We start from the raw sequence: 22,158 nt of genomic DNA, 5'->3' as shown, positions 1-22,158 counted from the left end.
ACCTTCTGTCCACCCTCGAGCAGGGCCAGGGAACAGATTTCTGACTTCAACAGAAAGAACCCCCTCTTCCTCCCACCCACGGCAGGTGGGTGACAGCAGGAGGGAGACCTCAGCTGTGCAGCACCCAGCCCTTCCCCAACTCCATCACAGCCAGATTCGGAGCACTGAGAGCCCAGATGGACCCCTGGGCACTGGGACAATGCTACTGTTTGAGGCAAGAGTTAAAAACCAAACCCTCCCACCCACCCCCACCCAAAAAAATAGAAAAACCCCGGACAGGAGCAATCCTGAAGGTTCTGCTCCTCACTCGTGGGTCAAGGGGCCTTCACGGAAGCTCTGTGCTCAAGTTTCATCTTAGCTTATAAAAGTAATAAATTAATCATAGGGATCTGCCTCTGTGGCTATTTACAAAAGGGCCTGACCGGCTGAGGAAAGGCCTTCTCTCACCCACGGCACCTGCACGCTACAAAAATAAGGAGACTTCTTTCCAGTTCGTAGAAAAAAAAAAAGAAAACTCGTGGTGGTTCTTGTTCAAGTCCGTGGTTTCCGTGCACTGGGTCTGGCGTTTTCTGCTTTTTATCTTTTCCAAACGGGCACATCCCAAAGGCTTGCTCTTCCTGAGGTTCGCGGCTTTTGGAAGGTGGTGAGTTTCCTTTCTCCCGCACCCCGTCACGAGGACGCATGCATCAACTTGACTCAGATCTGAGAGGCAGATGCAGAGTGGGTGGGATGGGTGGGGGTGGGGGGAGCCTCGCGGGCACCTCTTCCAGTGACTTCCCACCGCCGGCATGGCTTCTAGCGCCGGTCCCCATCTTTCTTCTTTGCTGGACCTGCTCCATCTCGTGGACTCGCTCTGGGAGCTCGAGAGTCAGGTCCTGCCCGCTCCTGGCCTCCCGAGAGCTGAAGGATGGGCAGGGACTTGGCAGCCTGCAGGGGCCCCCGAAGGGTTCGGCCCACCCTGGGGGGCTGCTGCCCCGAGCTCAAGTCCCGGAGGTCCCTGCTGTTCCGCCGCTGGGACGAGAGACTCTTGTACTCAACTGCCTTGGTCCCGTCCGTCTGCTCGGTGTAGACCTTGGCCAGCAGCTGGAGGGGTGGATAAGAGCCCTGACATTCCCACTCTGCTGAGCCTGGCTCGTGCACCTCGCCCTCTGAGCCCTGCACGGCAATCTGGGGGACGGGTGGGGGCTTCTGCTCATGTGCCCCTGGCCTCGGCTCCCTCGGCTCCGCCTGGCCCTCCTGCCTGCAGGAGCCCTCGTCCCCTAGGCCGGCGGGCTCGGCTTCGTCGAAGCTCACCTCCTGAACCGCCTCTTGTTTTTTGAAGGAGTCTCGGCGCTCTGAGAGGTTCAGGCGCCGCATGACCACCACTTCCTGGTCCCGCTCGTGGCGGTCTCCAGCCCAGTCTCTCCCCCGGCTTGCAGTGCCTGTGTAGCCAGCCCGGCCATGGTCTCCAGGACTACTGCTACCAGCCCCTGCGAAGGCCTGGACAGACGTTTCCTCGGGGCCATCCCCATCTCCTGCTGGCATTTCAAGGGTGAGTTTACGTCCCCCCAATGGCTTCTTCTCCACCAAGGAGGGGACAATTTTGTCAGCAGACTGCCCTCGCTTCAGGAGAGGAGATCGGGGGGTCTCGGCACTCCGTGGCCGGGACGTCTGCCTGGTGATCATCGGTGGGGACAAGGTCTTACCCTGGAAGGCATAGAGGTTTTTGGGGTAACCTGGTAAAGGAGATGGAGACCTCTGCGGTGATGGGGGCTGGGGTCCTGGGGAGGGAGTACAGGCCAGTGGGGAGGGAGGGATACTGCTTGTTGACTTCCGGCGACCAACTTTATATCGTGGGGGCCCCAGTTTGGACGCCAGCCCGTGCAGGGAGCTGGGACGGATGTGGCCCGCTGGGGAGGTGGGAGTGCTGGAGGAGGGCGAAGTGCTCTGTGGAGATGCTGTATCTGAAAAACAAGAAACACCAAAAGTGGGAACGCAAGCCCAGACTCTCCCAGAACTACCCAGGCCACGAGGGTCAAGGTAGCCACCCAGAGTATGTTCTGAAGGACCCCGTCCTTTCCCCTCTAGGTAAGTCACGCTGGAGTCTAGGGACCCTTCCTCCCAAGGTAAGGCTTCCTAAGCAATCCAACCAGTATTCTGGAGAGTCTGGACTGCCTGCCCAAGCAAAGCTACCTCTTCTTCCTCATCTGGCCCCAAGAATCCCCCGGATGCTCTCGAGGAGTCCGATGGATGGCTCCATTTGCCGCTCCCCTTCCTAGCTCTAGACTTGTTTTCTGCCCAGGCGCTTCCTACACCTAGAACGCACTCCCTCTCCGGCCCTGCTTCTGTTAAACCCCTGGCTTCCTTCGATCGCCAGCACCATCATCACTAAAGTTTGTAAGGCACATTACAAAAACTGCCTCACCCTCATAACGAGCCTGGAAGAGGGGGGTGCTATGACTGCCTCCATTTCACAGATGAGGAAACTGAGGCTGAAGGATTGGTTCCCTTAGCTAGAAAGTGTCTGCGTAGCATTAGCACTCAAGTCTTTTCGACTCTAAGTCTGGAGCTCCAACTGCTGCGCCCCCTAGCGGCCTTCAGTGTTCAGCTCATGTACCGCACCCTACAAGATGCTTTCCCTTGTCCCTAGTTACTAGTTCTCTCCTCAAAGCATCATCCTGCTAGTTTGCTGTCCTACACATTATATCCCACAGTAGAATGGAATCTCTGTGAGGGCAGGGGCTAGTTTTCATTTTATTGCTGCCCCTGGTCCAGAGCGTGGTCCATAATGAATGCTCATTGGAGGGGATGGACTCTCCTGAAGACAGAGGGGTGGTAAGGAGGAGAGGCAGGCATCGAAGCCACCATTACCCCGTCCACCTCTAAGCTGCCTCTGCTTGCTGCCTCCAGCGTCTGCCCTAGGTCTTGGGGCATGAAGGACAGGCCGTGATTAGCAGTGCTTGGCACACAGTAGGCCCTTAATAGATAGATTGATTGACAGATAGAAGCTGGAGTACAGTTTAAGATACAAAAGGAGCCACAGGTTAACAATGTTGGTGGGTTGATGGATGAACACAGAATGGAGCATCGAGAGAAGAGAAGATGGGAGGAGGTGGTCTGGGAACATCGGCCAACAGGATTTGTCAAAGTTGGTCCAGAAATGAGGATTGCCTTAAATAAATCCCAGAATAGGATCCACAGGTGAAAAATGAGTCCAGCAGCTCTTTTTGTGGTGGCAAAGAATGATTAAGTAAGGGGGTGCCCTCAAGTGGGGGATGGCTGAACGAATTATGGCAAATGAAGAGAGAGGAATACTATTATGACTTTAGAAATGAAGAAGAATGACATTTCAGAGAAACTGATGTAAAGTGACGTGAGCTGAATCAGAAGAATTTATCTGACAACAACGCTGTAAAAACAAACAACCCTGAAAGCTTTCAGAATTCCGATCAATGCACTGACCAACCAGGACTCCAGAGGGCCAGCGATGGAGAAGGCAACCCTCCATGGTGGACTCAGGGTGCAGAATGAGACCCCCATTTTTGGACATGGTCAGCAAGGGAATTTGTTTTGTGTGACTATGCATGTTGGTGATGAAGGTTTTGTTTTCTTCCCTTTTTTTTAACGGGGAGAACATAGGGGGGAGAGACGATAAATGTTTGCTAATTGAAAAAAAATATGTAATTTTTTAAAAAAAAGCAAGAAAGAAATCAAAGGGTCTAATTCAAATGGTATACAATGAAAAACAGAATTCCAGGAGTGAAACAGATGATCTTGCATGTAAATGCTTGGCGATCCATGGAAACAAGTATACCACCCCAAAATCGGGGGTCATAGGGCCAATCGCCAGCCATCTTGTTTATTTCCCCTAAAGGAAGAGCTATGATTGCTTGTGAGAGGCACTAAGTTGTGGTTGGGGGGTGGGGGTGTCAGCCTTGGAGTCATGAAGACTTGGGTTCCAGTCCTCCCTCTGACATATACAAGATGTGTGACTACGGGCAAAGGAGTCTCTCTGAGGGTCCCATATCGGTGAATTCCAGGGTTGGTCCGCTCCCCAAAAAACAGCTGCCTACGCAGCTTATGCTCATGGATAGCATGAAGGTCGTCTGTGCCGGTCTGCTGCTAGCCCGTAGGCCTCTGACTAGCTACAGCATGGACAAAATCTCTGAATCTTGCCAGTTAAAAGGCACTGGAGATGAGGCCAATGTGGAAGGCCCCATACGTCCACCTTGCTGTTTTCTAGGTTCTCTGGATTCCAGTCTTGCCAGAATTATCAATGGAAGAACAAGGAAGGCCTGCTGTACTCTGCCCTGGTCAGACAATATCTAGAGATGGTCACATTGTGTGGCGGGTGCCACATTTTAGGAAGAACACTGAAAAGGTGTAAAGTGTTGTTGAAAAATTGGAGGTAGACGAGGATGATGGAAGAGGTTGGAATGGTACCATATAACAATCATTTAAAGGAATTAAGGATTTAGGGAGTGGGGGAAGAGGAAATAAATTACCTTCTTAAAACTAGGCAAAAGTTGACTGGGTTACTTGGAGAGTTGGCCAATTAGCATCTATTTGACACCTATAGTGTACCCAGCAGCATGCTAAGCACTGGAGATTCAAAAAAAGGAAAAAGACAAGGGGGTTTTCCTCTCATGGAAGGTCTCCAAGTAAAGGCAGGCAAACCAGTCATTGGTCATGTTGTGGGGCAGATCCTTATTTGGGTCTGGATTGGATAAGGGCAGCGGTTCTTGATCATTTTTGTTTCATGGGCCCCTTGGTCAGCCTGGTGAGGCCTAGGAACTGATTCTCAGAAAAAGGTTTTGAAGTAATGGAAGGAAATTCAGATTAGGGGAATTTCAGTTACAGCTTTAGCGAAAATAAATTCATAAACTTTCCCCCCATCTCCTGCTCATCTGTGCCTCCTGGCTTCCCAGGCTTCCTTCAAGTTCCAGTAAAAATCCTACTTTCTCCAGGAAGCCTTTCCCGATCCCTCTTAATTCAGCACTTTCCCTCTTTCTTAGCACTTTCCCTCTTAGCACTTTCCAGTTTCTCCTGTACATAGCTGTTTTGCATGCTATGTACAGGATATTGATAATATGCATATTAGATCGTATTAGCTTTCTGAGGGCAGGGCCTGTCCTTTGCATTTTTCTATATCCTCAGTGCTTGGCATAGAGCCTGACTCACTGTAGGTACTAGAAAAATGCTTATATGGATGATATTAAATTCCATGCTGGCATACAGGAGAATCTAATCTATGCCAAGAGACCCACGCAAATGGGTTTAAAAGAAAAGGACAGAAGTGACCGAGGTGCTCAGGAAGGCAAGCATCATCAGAGCTCAGAAGCGTGCTAACCACTCACCTCAATCTGGACTTCTTTACAAAGGTTTTCACACTAAGAGAACACATTAATTAAACTGGCAAATAAACAGAGAGAGGAGAAGGGGTGGCCCCAAACATCAAGTGGGCCCCAAGTCCGGCGAGCATCCTTCCCTCCTTCCCAGACACCACCAGGGAGACAGGAGACAACCGCGCGGTACCTGGCGGGGCATCAGGAGCAGGGCTGCGGCAGGGGGTGGTTGGTCCGGGGGACAGACTGTGGGTAGGAGAGCCGGGAAGGCTCTCACTGGAAGACAGGGAGTGGTGGAGCCCAGAGGAGAAACTCCGACTTGTGTGCAGCATCGTTGACTGCTTGGAGATCTTTTTAAAGAGAGACTTCCTCCTTCAAAGGCAGAGAAGAACAAACCACATGCTCACGTTAGGGAGTAAGAAAAGAGCCCTAGCTCAAATCGCCTTTGGAATGGACGTGGGGATTGTGAAAGCCAGAGCAGAGATGGCTGTCCTAAGTCCCTCTCCTTCTCTGGGCCTCAGTTTTCCCATTTGTACAATGATGGGGTTTTGGAGGTTCTTAAACTTTTTTGTGACATGGGTCCCTCTGGCAGTTTGAGGAAGCCCAGGGATGGAATGACCAGTTCTTAGAGTAACTTTAAAGGCATAAAATTAAATCCACAGGATTATAAAGGAAACCAAAGATGTAATTTAATTTTTCCCCATCCTCACATCTTGAAGAACCCCCAAACAAGAGAGTCTCTAAGCTCCAACATTCTATGTGCACTCTGACCTGGCATTGTGTTCTAAGTTAAAAGGTTCCTTCTAGCCCCGACAGTCTTTATTTTATGTTCTAAGGGTCTTTTAAGCTCCAAGGTTTTATATTTTAAGGTTCTTCCTAGCTCTGATAGCCTGTGTTCTAAGAGCCCTCCAGGCTCTGCCATTCTGGGTTCTAAGGGCCCTCACAGTTCTGCCATTCTGAGTTTTGAGGGCCCTCCCATCTCTGTCATACTGGGGTCTAAGGCCCTTCCAGCTCTGCTATTTGGGGTTCTAAGGTCCTCTGACCTTCTGGGCTCTAAGGATCCTCCCAGCTCTGACACTCTGAGCTGAATGTATCTGAATACATCTCTGAATGTATCACTTTATATTATGATAGGGCAAATCTCTGAATGTAAATTACTTTAAATGACATCACCCCCTTGTTTGAAGTGTTGAATAAAAAATGTATTTTCTGTGTGATTATGCAACAAGTTCCAAGGCAGGCAGCCATCCATGCTCAGAGGAGGTACAAGGAATCTAGGTGACGTTTTGGGAGCCCAGGCACAGCCGTCTCCTCTGGAGGAGGCCGGTTCTCAGCAGCCTTGGACGGTGCAGGGTCATCCCAGACAGCCTGGTGGCGGCACCATAAATGGCCCTGCTGGGTTAGCCAGCGGTGCCTGGGGAATCAGGGCCCCTGCCTTGCTCCAAGCTTCTGCCAGAGATTTATTTTGAGCAAGACCCATTGCTTTAAAACCACAGATTCCTCATTTCTTTTTAGAGCTTATGAAATCATTCCCCTTGTTCCTCCCAACACCCTCCTCGCTCTGAGAAACCCCATAAGGAAGTGTTTTGCACAGAAAGTAAAGCAGGGAGGGAGGCAATCTGGGCTGGATTACTCTGCAAGGTCCCTTCCAGGCGTTTCTGTGTGAAAACCAAAGGACACAAAGACAGTTTGGAGCAGATCTTAACTTAGGGTCCACGGAAAATGGACAGATTTCAGGAGAACCTATGAATTGAAGTGGGGAACCCCACCCCCTTTATTGTCACTGAAATGTGGCATTTCCTTCAATTATTTAGAAACCTCGTTCTGAGGAAGGGTCCATCCGCAGGCTCCCCCGGACTGACTACCAACGGGGCCCCAGACCCAACACAAGGGAAGAAGCCCCGGTTTGGAGGGTGCCATCGTGGGAAGCAGCATCATGGGGTGGGAGTCAGGGGAGAGCGGCTTTAAGTCCTACCTCTCACACTCCCAGACAGACCACCTGACATCTTTGAGCCTCATTTTCCTCATCTGAATACCTACAAATAATAACAGATACTTTTTTTTTTTTGCTTTTTGGCAGGGCAATTGGGGTTAAGTGACTTGCCCAAGGTCACACAGCTAGTACATGTGTCAAATGTTTGAGGCCGCATTTGAACTCAGGTCCTCCTGACTCCAGGCTTGGTGCTGTGTTGCTATGGCTCCCCCTAGTGGCCTAGTACAACACGCACACCTGAAGATTATGTAAGAAGGTATCTAATTCGTGGTTCAATTGTTTCAGTGTTGGACCCTCTGTGACCCTAGCCAGGGTTTTCTTGGCAAAGACACTGGAGTGGTTTGCCATTTTCTTCTCCAGCTCACTTCACCAAAGAGAAAGCTGAAGCAAACGAGGTTAAATGACTTGCCCAGGGTCACACGGCTGGTGTCTGGGGCCACATCTGAACTCAGGTCTTCCTGACTCAAGGCCCAGAGCTCTGTCTACCTCACACTCAGCTGCTCATGGGCAAACATCCCCAGTTCCTTAGGTTGAGCCATACTGGGTAAGGTCACCCCTCACCTTCCTGAGGCTTGGTCACTAGTCAGAAGGGGCCACAGAACACAGGCTAAAAACTAGAAAATACCTTAGAAATCCCTCTCCCCCTGATTTTTTTTTTTGCAGCTGGGGAAATGGAGGCCCAAACAGGGTGCCTCCCCAAGATCCAGGAACTCAAGAACCTCTGTGCCTTCAGGTGCCCAGTGCCAAACCATTATAAACCCTGCTCAGACCTAAGAATGGTCCTGATGCCCTGTGAGATGCTGGAAGGACCTATAATAAGACACCATAACATGGCACCAGAAGGTTTCAAAGAGCTCTGCATGGTTTACCTCCTTTAGTCCTCATTACAACCACGGAGATGGGGCTATTAGTATCATTCCCATTTGACAGAGGGAACTGAGGCTGACTTAGCCAGGACCACACAGATGATGTCTGAGACACAATCTGAACTCAGGCCTGCCTGGCTCCAAGTTGCTTGCTGTTTGTCCTTTGACACCAGGGAGGTGATGCCACGATATGTGAGTGAATTGGACCTAAGTGAGGCAGGGCTGTGCAAAATCACCAGCCTCACTTCCTCCTCAGAAGCCATCTGGGTCCAATGGCCAGATGTGGATCAGGACAACTGGAGATGGCCCAGGATGTAGTGGGGGACCTTGGCCTTTACAGGTCTCAAATTGACTGAGGCAGCGCCCATTCAGTGATTAAGGCTCAATAGAAAAAATGAGGCAAAGAATGGCTTCTTAAAAAAAAAAAGAGATCTGGGAGAGGAAGACTCTCAGGGTTTCTGGTGAAAACAGAAACAACTGGTATTTACATTCATTCTGAGCCAATCAGGCCCAAACAGTGACCAAGTAGGGCTAGGTCTGGGACCAGAGTGATTTGGGGTTAAGGTTTGTCTTTAAAGAGAAAAAAATGAAAACAAGAAAAAATGTTTCAGATTAAAATTCACATTCCCTCTGGGAAGAGCACCCACAGGTAGACACATGATACCCTATGTGGAGAGAGAAGAGAGAAAAAAGGAAAGAAAGAAAGGATGAAAGGAAGAGACAGAAAGAGAGAGAGAGAGAGAGAGAGAGAGAGAGAAGAGAGAGAGAGGAAGGAAGGAAGGAAGGAAGGAAGGAAGGAAGGAAGGAAGGAAGAAAGGAAGAAAAAGGAAGACATCAGGAAGGCAGTGAATTGGGTTTAAGTGAGGGAGGGCTGTGCAAAGGCACCAGCCTCACTTTCTCCTCCAGAGCCATCTGAGTCAAGATCAAGACAACTGGAGGTGGCCCAGGCTGCAGTGGGAGACCTTGGCCTTTTCAAGCTAAGGTCTTTAACAGGCCTCACTTAATGGCTAATCACTGAGGATATAAAGAAAAACAAAAAACAAACAAAAGATCACAAAACAGGCCCTGCCCTCCAGGAGGTCCCAGTCTAAGGGGCAGATGAGACACAAACATCTATGTGCAAACAAGACATGGACAGGATAAGTGAGAAACTCTCAGAAGGAAGGCCTTGTGATAAAAGAGGATTGGGAGGGGCTTCTTGGAAAAGGTGGGGGTTTTCCAGGGGACTCCAGGTCCAGTTCTTTCTCCCCTGGGCCGCCCACATACCTCCCTCTAGCCTGTCTGTTCCGCCCTAGGTTAGCACGCACCTGTCCTGACTCTCCCGCTTCCTGCTCTTCTTGCTCCGTCGGGCCATCCGGCCTTTGTTGCTGTGTTTCCGGGCTGGGCCAACCTTGATGGAGGTGTTCTCCAGGGCGGTGGTTCTAAGGGAGATCTTGTTGTTGCTCTGGAGAACAGATTCCGAGGCTGAAGCACGGCGGATGGCCAGCTCCTGACTCTGGCATTTGGGGCCCCACTCCTACCTTCCATCATCCACATCCCTCTCCACCCACCTCCCACTCTTGTCCGGCTCTCCCTCTATGCCTTTGCCCATGGGACAACCTTCCTGGCAAGGAATTCTGCTCCTTTCCATCTTCTGATGTCCCTCCACAGATTATCAAAATGCTGCTACCTCTAGGCCCCCCTTCCTTGCCTCCTTCTCATCCCCATGTGAAAGTGATCTTGCTTTCCCCTGTTTCTCGCGGTGCTCTGCCTCCACCTGTCCTTGGCACTCCTCTCACTTCTTCACGTGCCTAGCTCTGCCCCCATTTGATCACGAGTGCCCTTGGCCTTGGAGTCCCCAGGGCCCAGAGGGAGGCCTTGGGTACCTTCAGCAGCAGCTCCACGACGTCCATGTGAACCAATCCAAGCACTGACTCTCCATTGATGTGCGTGATGAGGTCTCCTGCCCGCAGTCCAGCTTCATGAGCAGGGCTGCCCTCCTCCACGCTCTGAAGGAAAGAGGGGCTGTTAGCGACCCAAAGCAAGCCCGTTCCAAGACTTCCTTGGGAAGGCAGGGAGGATGCCTGCAGGAACACTGCCTTACCCGGAAAAATGCAGATGGAAGGGGCTGGAGACTCACCCCAGTGAGAGCTCTTTTGCCTCTGACTGCCCAGCACCTGCTTTATACACAGGCAGGTAGCAAATGCTCACTGAACTGAATTAAACTGAGACCTGCCTGGGCTCTGGTTCTGATGGCCACCATCTTAACCTCAGGGCCTTCTCTCTGAGATTATCTCAGTCTACGCTGTGTGGATCTTGTTTATACACAGCTGTTTACATGTTGTCTCCCCAATTAGACTGGGAGCTCCCTGATAGCAGAGACTCGATTTTGCCTTTCTTTCTACCCCCTGGTGCTTAGCACAGTGGTTGGCACACAGCAGGCACTTAATAAGTGCTTCATACTAATTCACTGAAGAATCCTGGCAAATTACTTCCTTTCTCTGGGCCTCAGTTATCCTAACTGTGATGATTAAAAAGTTCGAGAGACATAGTCTCTGGGTAATTTAATCATTTTATTAATAAGGCCAACAGGTTACTAATAAAAGGAGACCAAAGACTCCTAATGGCGGTGAGGTCACACTTCATACGCCCTTCAAAGAGGAGGTGTTCCCGAGGGGTGCCTAGCAACTCTGATTGGTGAATCAAACGGGAAATGAACTACTTTGGAGTACATGCCTTAGATCACTCAAATCTTGGTCAAAGAAACCTCAATTTCCGTATCACCAGGCTTGATAATAGGGAGAAAAAAAATTTTCTTGGGATCTGTCTGAGCAAATACAATGAATAGGAATATACCCTTTAGACTAAAACTTCAAATATCTTTTACTGTCTGATCAGATCTTGGCCTTGGCAAATCTTTAGGAGATAGTTCCCACACTAGTTGGTTTCTGGATGAAGTAGAAAAGGGGAAAAACCTTGGTCCTAATACAATAATTAGCAATTAAATATAAGACAGAAATAGTCCTTTCTCACACAGCTGTAAAATAAGGCTGGACTAGATCTGGACTCTTAACCTGGGGGCCAGAGGTCCATGAATTTGGAAAATTATGCCTTTATTTTCACTAACTTTTGGTTTCCTTTGTAAGCTTATATATTTTGTTTAAGCTCTGACATGCCACGTTCTAAGGTCAATGCAAGCCCCGACCTTCCAGGTTCTGAGGTCAATCCAAGTCCTGACATTCCACGTTCCACCTTCTGAGGTCAATCCAAGCCCTGACATTCCATGTTCTAAGGCCCCCCCCGAGCTCTGACACTCTACATTTTAATCTCTCCTCATACATCACCCATCACTTCTCTGGACTCACCCAGACCACATGGTGCACTGTGTAGACATCGCTATCGCCCATGTAGACACGAATGGCCCTCAGGCTGAAGCCAAACTTCTTGCCGGAGCTGTGGATGATGATGGGCGGCCGTAGGTTGGTGATGCCAATGGAGGAGTCTCGGCTCGGAGAGGAGTCCCGGGACGAGGGGTTGGAGGAGAGGGAATGGGGGGAGATGGGACTCATGAGGGCGCCACTACTGCAGTCATCTGTGGAGATTCAATTCATGGAGGCTTCATTAACTGCCAGCCCCAGGCCCTAAGCAGAGACATGAGGACAGAACAGACCCTGCCCTCGAGAAGATTACATTCTACTTCAGGAAAATGCCACATAGATCTATTACTGCAAGTAAACATAAATAGAGGAAAGCAGGAAAGAAGGAAGGAGTGATTCTGCCCTTTAGGGTTTGGGAACCAGCTTGTTTTCCCTTCCGTGACTCATCCATGGGCCCTGAATGCCATTCCCGGAGCAGAACGTTAGTCAACCCTAGCTCCTCGGTCAAAAGGCAAAGGCTCTGACTCCCAGCCTGGGCACCGACTCACTTTGTGACCTTGGGAACAAGTGACTTAAGTCTTCCTGAGCCCCAGGGTCAGTCCTCCTCTTCTGTGAAATGGGGATGAGTCACTTCCCCTCTTGGGGACTCCTGACTCAATTGTAAAAGGAGGGGTCTGGATTAGATCATCCTCGAGTTCTTTTTTCCCAGCTCTGAATGCTTTGATTTCATAGAACCACAGAATTTTGGGATGAGAAAGGAGCCTTGAGGCTTGGGGAAACGGAGCCCCACCCTCCTCCCCAGAGAACCCTGGCTATGACCTCTCTGGCCAGGGGGCCCCAGCCTCTGGTGGAAGACCCCCAATCAGGGGTGGCACAACACCCCTGGGGTAGTCTGTTCCACTCTGGGATGGCTTGTATTGTTAGGATTCTTTTCCTGACATCAAACCTAAGTATTTTCTCTCTTGGCAACTTCTACCCATTGCTCCTGGTTCTCCCCTCAGAGGCCAAGCAGACCAAGTCTATTTCTTTACATTAGACTGTAAGCTCCTTGAGGGCAAGGACTTTTTGCCTCTTTGTGTATCTGCAGTGCTAAGCACAGTGCCTGACACATAGTAGGCACTCAACTGTTTATTGATTGATTCTTTATGTCACAAATTCCTGATCTGCCTCCCTCACTGGGGATTGAATGAGACCAGTGCTAAGATGAGCTTCGCAAACAGCAAGGCATGGTAGAAAGGTCAGCTAGGACCAGGATTCCTTGGAAAGTCCCCTCCGGAGCCCAGAGAACACCCCTGCCGTGTGGTCAGACAGGAAGGGGCAGGAGCCCCGGTGCTACCTGGGGGACAGTGGGATGGGATGGGATGGTGGGGAAGGAGGAAGTGGTCCAGATGCTCAGTGCTACCTGAAGTGATGACGAGGGAGAGGGCTGAGACTGAGGCTGATTTGGGCACCCGGCCCCCGCCGGGGGACATCTTCTGCTTCTCGGGTGTTTCCTTCTGGCCGCTGAGGCGCCGGCTCACCCCGCCTTCCAGGCCCCGAGGTGTGGAGTTCTTCGCTCCTGTGCTGTTGCTCCGTAATCGGACTTGGCTGAGGCTTGAACCGTCGCCTATGTGAATGGCAACAGGGAAAGACCATTGGCACAAGTGGACCCTTGCACTGGAGAGCAGACCGGGGCATGTGGGGGAGGCCCTGCCTTCTCTGAGCAGCATCAGCTAGGAAGGCCAAGACCCTTTCCTCCATCCCACACACATGGTGGAGTGGACAGAGGGCGAGGCCTGGAGTCAGGAGCCCCTGGGTTTGGCTCCAAACTCTGACACTTGCTGAGTTTCAACTTCCCCATCTATAAAATGGGAATAGGAAGACAGGCAGGACCTAGCCCTCCCTGGGCTGTAAGAAAGCCCCAACAGCCACCATAGGGAAGTGGGAAAAGTGTATATGTGTGTGTGTGTGTTCTTCAGGTGGCAGGGATCCTCCCCCTCATCTTCGGGGAAGTCAGAAGAAAGGGGACAGAATGCCCAGGTCACCTGGGCAACCCATCCCGTACCCATTTTCCCAGCACCCACCTGTGAGGGCAGATACTTCGGTTGTTTCTTTCACTGGCTCCTCAGGTTCTCCCAACACAAAAATTGGCCTCTCTGGTTTCGAAGGTCCCTGGCTAGAGCCTTCGTCCTCGGAGGAGAAGGCGAACTTGGGCATGGGGTCCAGGCTGTAGGTGGTGCTCAGGGACGAGGGGCTCTGGCTCCGCTCAGGTTGGGAGGAGGAGGAGGAGGAGTGCCGCAGGGAGCCAGAGGACGTCCAGGACCTCAGCCTGGAGGGGAAGAAGGTGAAGGCATGGAGGGAAGGGCCGCTTCCATGGAGGGAGCACGGAGGCAGCATCAGGACCCAGACACTGGCGACCTCGCTGTGGTTTGGGGTTTCTATCAGTGCAGGATGGCCGCTTCTCTGCCAATCTTTGCCAATTCCTATCTATCCAGTCTTCCTACATTCTGCTCCAGCGACACTGGCCCCTCCCAATCCTGGGCACTTTCTCCTGCTGTCCCTGAAGCCTGGACTGCCCTTCCTGCTCGTCTCCTCCTCCTGGCTTCCCAGCTGAAATCTCACCTTCTACAGGAAGCTTGTTCTGATTCCTCCTTAAGGTGAGTGCCCTTCTGTGGATCATCTTCCCCTTCTCCCCTCTATTATCTTGTCTCTACAGAGCTGTTTGCAAGTTGTCTCCCCTTTAGACTGGGAGCTCCTCAAGGGCAGGACCTGCCTTTTGCTTTTCTTTGTATGCCCAGCACTTAGCACAGTGCCTGGCCCACAGCAGGTGCTTAATAAATGCTTATTCCTTTCCTCCTATTTCCATTCCTCATCTGTGCTCTCTGGCTTTCTCTAAAACCCCAACCTTCTGTCAGAAGCCTTTTCAGGTCTCCGTTAATGTGAGGCTCTTCCCTCTGGACTGTCCTCTGCCCTTTGTCTGTATGCCCAGCACCTAGCACCGGGCCTGGTATACAGTCGGTGCTTAATAGCTGCTTGCTGATTTATCATCTGAGTGAGTCACTTGAGCACGGCAGGGCCAGCTGTCTCTCTGACTCTTACACCAGAAGAAATGTTGACAACTGTTATGTCACTATAATTGGCTTCCTCTGGAAACTTAATACTTTATTTTAGGCATTGAGAAACATTTATTCAGAAAAGGGATCTATAGACCTTGCCAGCTTGACTGCCAAAGGGGCCCAGGACATCAGTACCTGGATTACTGCCCCATTTTACAGATGAAGAAACTGAGGCTCAGAACCAGCAGAAACCCTGGATGGGTGATCACCAGGTGATGCCAGGTTCTAGGTAAAATGCCAGCAGTGCCCTTCTGCCCTCCTGCTCTCTGGGCGGCAGAGGAAGGAACCAGAAAGTTGCCCTCCGGGGCCTGTGCCTTGGCCCCCGCTGCCATGTGTGGGCTGTGAAGAAGGCCATGCCCAGAGGCGGTGGGGGCATGGGCAAGTCCTGTCTGTGCCCATGCCCAGTGGCTCCCACTCACCTGACTTCTGTGCTTAGAGGGCGGCTCTTCTCTTCCTCTCCTGAGCCCCGATCCCACTTCTCTGACTTCTCTTCCTTGTCCTCACTGTAGCTTCTCTCGGCAAAGCTCAGGTTTGACTGGACAGCCAGGAATTCCGAGCTGCTATAAACCTTCAGGGAAGAGTGGAGGAAAGGCACACGTTGGCCCAGAAGGGATACAGCGCCCCACATCCTTGTGTGATTGTTTAAACTGTCATTTACTCATTTTTAGGATTCTTTTCTTTTTAAATTGAGTTCCAAATTCTGTCCCTCCTCCCCACCCACTGAGAAGGCAAGCAATATGATTATGAATTATACGTGTGAAGTCAGGCAAAACGTATCTCCACATTAGCCAAACATGCCCTAATTCCTGAAAGAAAACTGGATTTCCTTCTCTCTACGTGGAGATGTTTAAGCACAGAATGTCAGAGTAGACAGAGGCCTTTGGACTTCAAGAAGTCCTATCGATGGCTGTGCTTCACCGGGAGAGAGAAAGCTCAGGGGAACATGGCGGCTGTCTTGAAGGAGGCAAAGGGCTCTCCTTTGGAGGAGGAACTGGCTTGTTCTACTTGGCCCCAGGAAGCAGGACCGGGTGGTGGGGGGAAAGCTGGGAGAGGCAAATTTAATCTAGAAGTCAGGAAAATGTCTAAAAATCAGAGCTGTCCAAAAAGGGAATGGGCTTCCCTTTCCAAGAGGTATGGAGGGCTTCCCCTCCATGGAAGTCATCAAGGATAAGGTGTATTGGCAGGGGTGGGACTGAGTAGGGAGGATTCCTTCTGCATATGGATTAGATTCAATGGATGTTCTCAAATTCTCCAAATGTCAGGGCTGGGAGGACCCTTAGAACAGGGAATGTCAGAGTTGGGAGGGCCTTAGAACACAGGATGTTAGAGCTGGGGGGGGGCCTAAGAACACAGGATGTTAGAGCTGGGGGGGCCCTCAGAACACAGGATGTCAGAGCTGGGGGGGCCCTTAGAACAGGGAATGTCAGAGTTGGGAGGGCCTTAGAACACAGGATGTTAGAGCTGGGGGGGCCCTTAGAACAGGGAATGTCAGAGTTGGGAGGGCCTTAGAACACAGGATGTTAGAGCTGGGGGGGGGCCCTTAGAACACAGGATGTTAGAGCTGGGGGGGGCCCTTAGAACACAGGATGTTAGAGCTGGGGGGGCCCTCAGAACACAGGATGTCAGAGCTGGGGGGGCCCTTAGGACACAGGATGTCAGAGCTGGGGGGGCCCTCAGAACACAGGATGTCAGAGCTGGGGGGGCCCTTAGGACACAGGATGCAGAACTAATGACTAATATTTACTATGACTATGTGCGCATAGCCTATATCAGATTGTTTCCTGTCTAGGAGAGGTGGAAGGGGAGGGAAGGGGAAATTTTAGAACTCAAAATCTTATAAAAGTGAATGCTGAAAATGAAAAATTAACTAAATTTTAAAAAAAGAACACAGGACATCAGAGCTGGGAGGGCCCTTGGAACAAAAAGACAATTCAGTTTATTTACACTGCTGGAAAGTGGGGTATACTTTCTAAGTGACCTGTTCCTTTTCTGCCTCCACACATGGATAGAGGGAGGAACACTTGGAGGGGAGGAGAGGAATTGTGTGACCAGCGCTCTGATGAGCCCCCAGGACAGCTTGGTTAAACAGATCAATTGTGGCTTTGACAAATGAGAAGCCAGATGGGAAAGGTCAGGTTTTGAGGTCAAGCTGCCTCAACAGAGACACATATTTGGGAAGGATTTTTGGCTCAAAGTTGCAAAGTTTACAGAGTTAGGTTTAACAATATAAGTTGTGAATTAGTTAAGAAAGAAATCAAGGTTTACCCAAGATGTTTTATTTCCTTCAACCTCCCTCTGCTGGTTTATTCTCAAACTCTGATGACTAGGAACACTGACTGCTAGGCTAAAATACTTTCATAAGAATTTCCCATTTTCAGTGATTTGGTCAATGTGAATGAGAGTTGCTCAACCCCTCTATGACTTACTAAATCTGCTAACTGGGAGAAAGTTGTGACCTAAAACCACATCCATTTTCTAGTGTACATGGAACCTGCCAAAGCTCACCCAACAGCTCTGAGAACCTGCATCACCCTCCACGCTGCAACAAGGCAGCAAAGGAGGACTTTGGGGAGGAACAATAGCCTTGCTTTTGTAAGTGAAACCAAACAAATTTAACCTGATCAAGATTAGCCCCAGAGAAGGAGAGCCAGCATCTCTCTCCCTTCACAGCAAAGGTGGGGGACCATGGGTGTGCAATACCATATAAATTCACCAGACATGGTCAATGTGTTGGGTGGTGTGGCTGAACTGCTTTTCTCCCCAGTTGCTAAGGAGTGAGGGTAGGAAGAGGTGCAATATATTAATATTTGAATATGAAAGTGATAAAATATTTTTTAATAAAAAAGTTATTTTTTGGTTTTTTTTTGGTTCAGACTTCTAATTAAGATGAATCCATTGGAAGGAATCTCAACCACTACTCTCTTGGTGGTGGCTGCTCCTTCCCTTTGTTGAGAGGAGGACAGTGTCAGAAGAAGCTTCCCTGCCCCACACTCTGGCTAACATTTATTATTATCATGATGAAGAAAGGGAAGGGGACCTCGTCTAGAGGAACTTGGACACTGGGGCAATCGCCACTCATCTGTAACTCAAAGATGCCTGGGGACACTGAGAGCTTCAGTGAATCACCCAGGGTTACAGAGCCAGCAGGTATGTGACCCCCAGACTCCTGGATTCCATGGTTGGCCCAACGTGTATTCTCCGACAACGTCTCTCGTTAGTTAAATGAACAAAGCAAGACTACTGGGTAAAAAAAAGTCTGGTTCTGACCCACTAATGTAAGAACAGTCCATCTCTTGGGGGTGTGGAGGAGTAAAAGGATAAATCCGTGAGACCTGGCTCTTGGGGAGCTCAGCTCAGCGGGTGTGGCTTGTTCAGACCATGGGCCACAGTGGCACAGCATCTGGGCTGGGATGGGGATGAGGAGGGGCCTGCTATACCTTCCCAGCTAGTCTGTTTCTTCTGGTAGAGCTTCTTACCTCCATTTACCTCTTTGCTCCTAGATCTGTCCCCAGCCAGGGCCAAGCACCACCATGATACCGGAGTGAGCAGTCACATCCCCCAAGCCTTCTCCTTTTCAGCCTCAACCTGCTCCCCAGTTCCTTCAGTAAATCCTCCAGAGCATGAGTCCAAGGTTCCCTTCTCTTTCAGCCTGCCTGCCTTCCTCTAGATGCCAGCCTCCACAATGGAACGCACTACTTCGGAGGTGATCTGGCCAGGGCTTCCCTCTTTCTCTCCCATAATGCAGCCCATGATCCCACTGGCTATGTTTCTGGCCACCATATCACACTCATATGCAGCGTGAAGTTCACCAAAACCAAAGACTGCTTGGGGGCAGCTTATGCAGATTACGAGGCACTTAATAAATGTGTGTGGACTGACTGACTGCCTAGGCAAAGTCCCCAAGAGCAATTAATCATGCTTCTGAGGGCTAAATTTGCAAAACAGACTTACAAGAAAAGAGGCATACACATACACACGCGCACACATGTACACACACACACACACACACACACACACACACACACACACACACACACGCACGCACACCCCCTCTTCGGTAACACAACACCTCCCGTACCTTACTGAACCGGTGTGAGCAGGAAGAGAACTGGGGGATTTCGGTAGAGGACTCCTCATCGTTTGTCTCGTCGTCCTCAGAGCCCAGGTGGCGGTACCGTTCCGAGCGAGCTGGAAGGGGGAACAAGGGCCGTGCCCACAGGCTGGTGAGCGCATGGTGCCTCCTGTTCCGTTCCAGTCTGTGAGGCCTGTTCTTTCCCCTAAGCTTCTGCTGGCTCACAGCAGCCCTTCCAGTGGCCCGTGGACCTCGAGAGCACGGGCAAGGCTGGATGGGACCAGGAAGGCTGTCCAGGCCACCCTCTTTTATCTCACAGAGGAAGAAACTGAGGCCCAGAACACGAAGCCATTTGCCCAAAGCCACCAGGCCAGCAGGGGCAGAGCCAGACCTGAATCTCCTCCTGCTTCTCCCCATGGCCCCTGGTTGAGGGGAATTCCTTCCTTTCTCCTCTGCTCCCCTAGCTCCCCTCTGGTTCTCATCACTGAGGAAGAAGACAGAAGACCCTGCCCACTGAGCCCATCTCTCTAGTGAGGCTGTCTCTTTGGCCTGTACGATGGGAGCTGGGGGTGGAAGACCCGAGTTTTGGGCCCAGTGATTCTGACTGGTTGTGTGTTCCTGGGCAAGTCGCTCCCTTTCCGAGGTCCCTCACATTACTCATCTGTATCACAAAGGGTTTGGACTGAGATACTCAGGCAGTCAATCTGTTAGTTAACCAGCATTTATTAAGCGCCTACTATGACAAGCACCATGCTAAGTGACAGATACAAAGAAGGGAAAAGATAGTCCCGGCCCTCACGGAGCTACTGCTCTGATTTGGGAGACAACAGGATATGTACAGGGTAAACTGGGGATAACCTTGGAGGGAAGGCACTAGCACGAGGAGGATGAGGAAAGGCTTCTCACAGAAGAGGGGATTATAGGGATCTAGGAAAGCCAGAAGGGGAAGATGAGGAGAGTGTGCTCTGGGAATGGGACAGTAAGGAAAACAGTGTCACCCAGCTTCGGGGGACACTGGGGGTGCCGGGGTAAAAGACTGGAAAGGTAGGAAGGGGCCAGCTTACAGAGGTCTCCAAAAGTCAAACAGAGGATTTTCTATGTGACCGTGGAGGTGACTGAATTGGGGGGTGGGGGCAGCATGCTCAGATCTGGGCTTTGGCAAGATTAATTTGGAAGCTGAGTGGCGGGTGGGCTGTTACGGGCAGACCCACCAGCAAGTCACAGCAAATGTGAAATGAGGAGGTTCTGCACCAGGCAGGGCACCACAGAGCCAAAGAAGAGAGGAGGGGATATACAGCAGGCGTCACAATGGTAGCATCAACAAGACCCCACAACTGCCTGCCCATGTGGGAGGGGCTGAGGATGACGCCTGGGACGTGAGCCAGGGTGACGGAGAAGATGATGGCACCCTCAGCAGTGACAGGGAAGGCTGGAACAAAGGAGGGCCAGGGCAGGGGCGGGGGAGACCGTGGGTTCTGCCCTGGACCTGTCTACAAGACACCCAGCTCAAAATGTTCCGTTGGCAGTTGGAGAGGTGAGAATGGAGGTCAGGTGAAGGTCGGGCTGGACAAATAAACTGATGAGATCACCAAGGGAAACAGGAAAGGAGGAAAAGAAGAAGCCCAGGCCAGAGCCTTGGGGGACACTCACAGAGGAACATCTGGCAAAAGAGACTGAGAAGCAAGAGCCTGAGATTGGGCAGGATACTCCGAAGATGCCGGAGGGCATCTTATCCAAACCCTGGTGCAGGAATGAACTGTCCTTTCTATAACCTTCCCAATGAGGGGTCAGCCTTCCACCTGAGGACTTCTGGTGACAGAGCACTCATTCCCTTCCCAAGGTGGCTCTTTCCATCAGTTCCACAATGAGTGAGTGCCAGGTACTGTGCTAAGTCCTGGTGATACCGAGATAAACGAAGACAGTCCCCACCCTCAGGAAGCTTCCATTCTACCATGGGTGGGGGTTGCAGAAAAGATGGAATAACATATAGACATAGAAATAAATACGATGCATGTACGTATATATGTGTGCATGTGTATATTATGTACACACAAAGTAAATATAAGATAACTGTAGGGAGGGGGAGGAGAACATGGACAGCTACAGGTGTCAGAAAAGGCCTCTCAAAAGGGAGATATGTGAGCTACGCTTTGAAGGAGCAAGGTGGAGGTAAGGATGGAATGCATTTCACACCTGAAATGAGCACCAGGCAGATCAAACAGGTATTGGCTGGAGTGTGGAGTTGGTGCTCGATCAATCTGGAAAGACAGTTTACAGCCAGAGCGTGACGTAAGAATTTTAATGCCAGAGGACCTGAATCTGACCCGAGGGATGACAGGAAACCAGTTTAGTTTCCGGATCAGCCATGGGGAGGGCATGGGGTGAGAGCATGGGGTGAGAGCAGGGGGAGTGACCTCACCAGACCTGACCTTTATAAACATCAGTTCACCAGCTATGGGGAGGATGGCCTGGAGGGGGCAGAGAGAACTGTGGGCAGTAGGAAGGTTTTTCCTTATAGTGAGCCGAGCCAGGCCTTGCTGACACCAGCCTGGCCTCCTCTGAGGTCACACACAACAGGGCTCATCCTCTGGATGATAAACACCAGCAGAGACAGTGGCCTTGGCTCGGGCACCCTTGAAACATGAAACAAGGGCCCAAAGGGCTCTGCGGAGTGCCAACAGGTAGTCAGTCATGTGCAACTCCTATCAGCTCCAGGAAATCCTGCCTCGGGGCATCATATGATCAGGCCCCTGAGCCCTGCAGAGGCAGCACCAAAGTGTAGCTCCCTTCTTGGAAGTGCTGGGGACATCAACAGCCCTGACGCCCAGAGACAACGCCCAGCTCCCTTGCTCCCGGGCCAGGAGGATGTATTACAGCCACCACTGGGGGAGGGAGGGACACCATGGGGTGGAGGCTCGAAGCCCTCCAGCTGCCCCCAGAACTCAGTCTTGGTCTGCAGGATTTCATCTTTAACATGGAAGCCCATCCCTGACTCATGGGATTTCAGAGCTCCAAGGGGCCTCGGAGGCCACCTGGACCTGAACAGGAATCTCATGTTTGAGAAGTGGTCCTCTAGGATCTGCTGGGATACCTGCAGTTCAGAGAGTTCCCTCCCCTCAGAGGCAGCCCAACCCATTTCTGCACAGCTCATAATGGCCCATAAAGGTGAGGAAGCAGTTGTTTAAAAGGATGGGGATCTGTGTCTTTGTAATTTCCATCCACTTGTCCAACTTTACTCCTCTGGGACCTAAAGGATAAGTCTAACCCCTATTCTCTCTCTCTCTCTCTCTCTCTCTCTCTCTCTCTCTCCCCCCCCCCCCCCCCCCCCCGCCCCCCTGCCTCCCTCCCGCCTTCCTTCCCTCCTCAAGTGTTTAGCACAGTGCCTGACAGATAGTAGGTGCTTCATAAATACCTGCTGACTGACTGACCTCTTCTATGGGATACTTTTTCAA

At 51.0% G+C, this 22,158-nt stretch overlaps 1 protein-coding gene across 3 annotated transcripts in view; it reads right to left on the bottom strand.

The window, feature by feature from the left end:
• Window positions 1-388: 388 nt before the first annotated feature.
• Window positions 389-22,158, bottom strand: part of MAST3 (microtubule associated serine/threonine kinase 3) — a 67,388-nt gene continuing 45,618 nt past the window's right edge. For 2 of the 3 annotated variants that reach the window (XM_036738352.1, XM_036738371.1), the window contains 9 exons: window positions 18,713-18,822; window positions 15,054-15,202; window positions 13,603-13,847; window positions 12,942-13,145; window positions 11,528-11,754; window positions 10,049-10,171; window positions 9,491-9,627; window positions 5,515-5,696; window positions 389-1,943 (listed from right to left, as the gene is read on the bottom strand). In XM_036738352.1, coding sequence (XP_036594247.1) covers window positions 796-1,943; window positions 5,515-5,696; window positions 9,491-9,627; window positions 10,049-10,171; window positions 11,528-11,754; window positions 12,942-13,145; window positions 13,603-13,847; window positions 15,054-15,202; window positions 18,713-18,822 — 2,525 coding nt within the window. In that variant the 3' untranslated portion in view covers window positions 389-795. The remainder of the gene's footprint in view (window positions 1,944-5,514; window positions 5,697-9,490; window positions 9,628-10,048; window positions 10,172-11,527; window positions 11,755-12,941; window positions 13,146-13,602; window positions 13,848-15,053; window positions 15,203-18,712; window positions 18,823-22,158) is intronic. The other variant, XM_036738362.1, reaches the window with a different exon arrangement.

Source organism: Trichosurus vulpecula, chromosome 1 (assembly GCF_011100635.1).
Source record: "Trichosurus vulpecula isolate mTriVul1 chromosome 1, mTriVul1.pri, whole genome shotgun sequence".
NCBI lineage: Eukaryota > Metazoa > Chordata > Mammalia > Diprotodontia > Phalangeridae > Trichosurus > Trichosurus vulpecula.
This window is presented reverse-complemented; position numbering and strand designations above follow the sequence as displayed.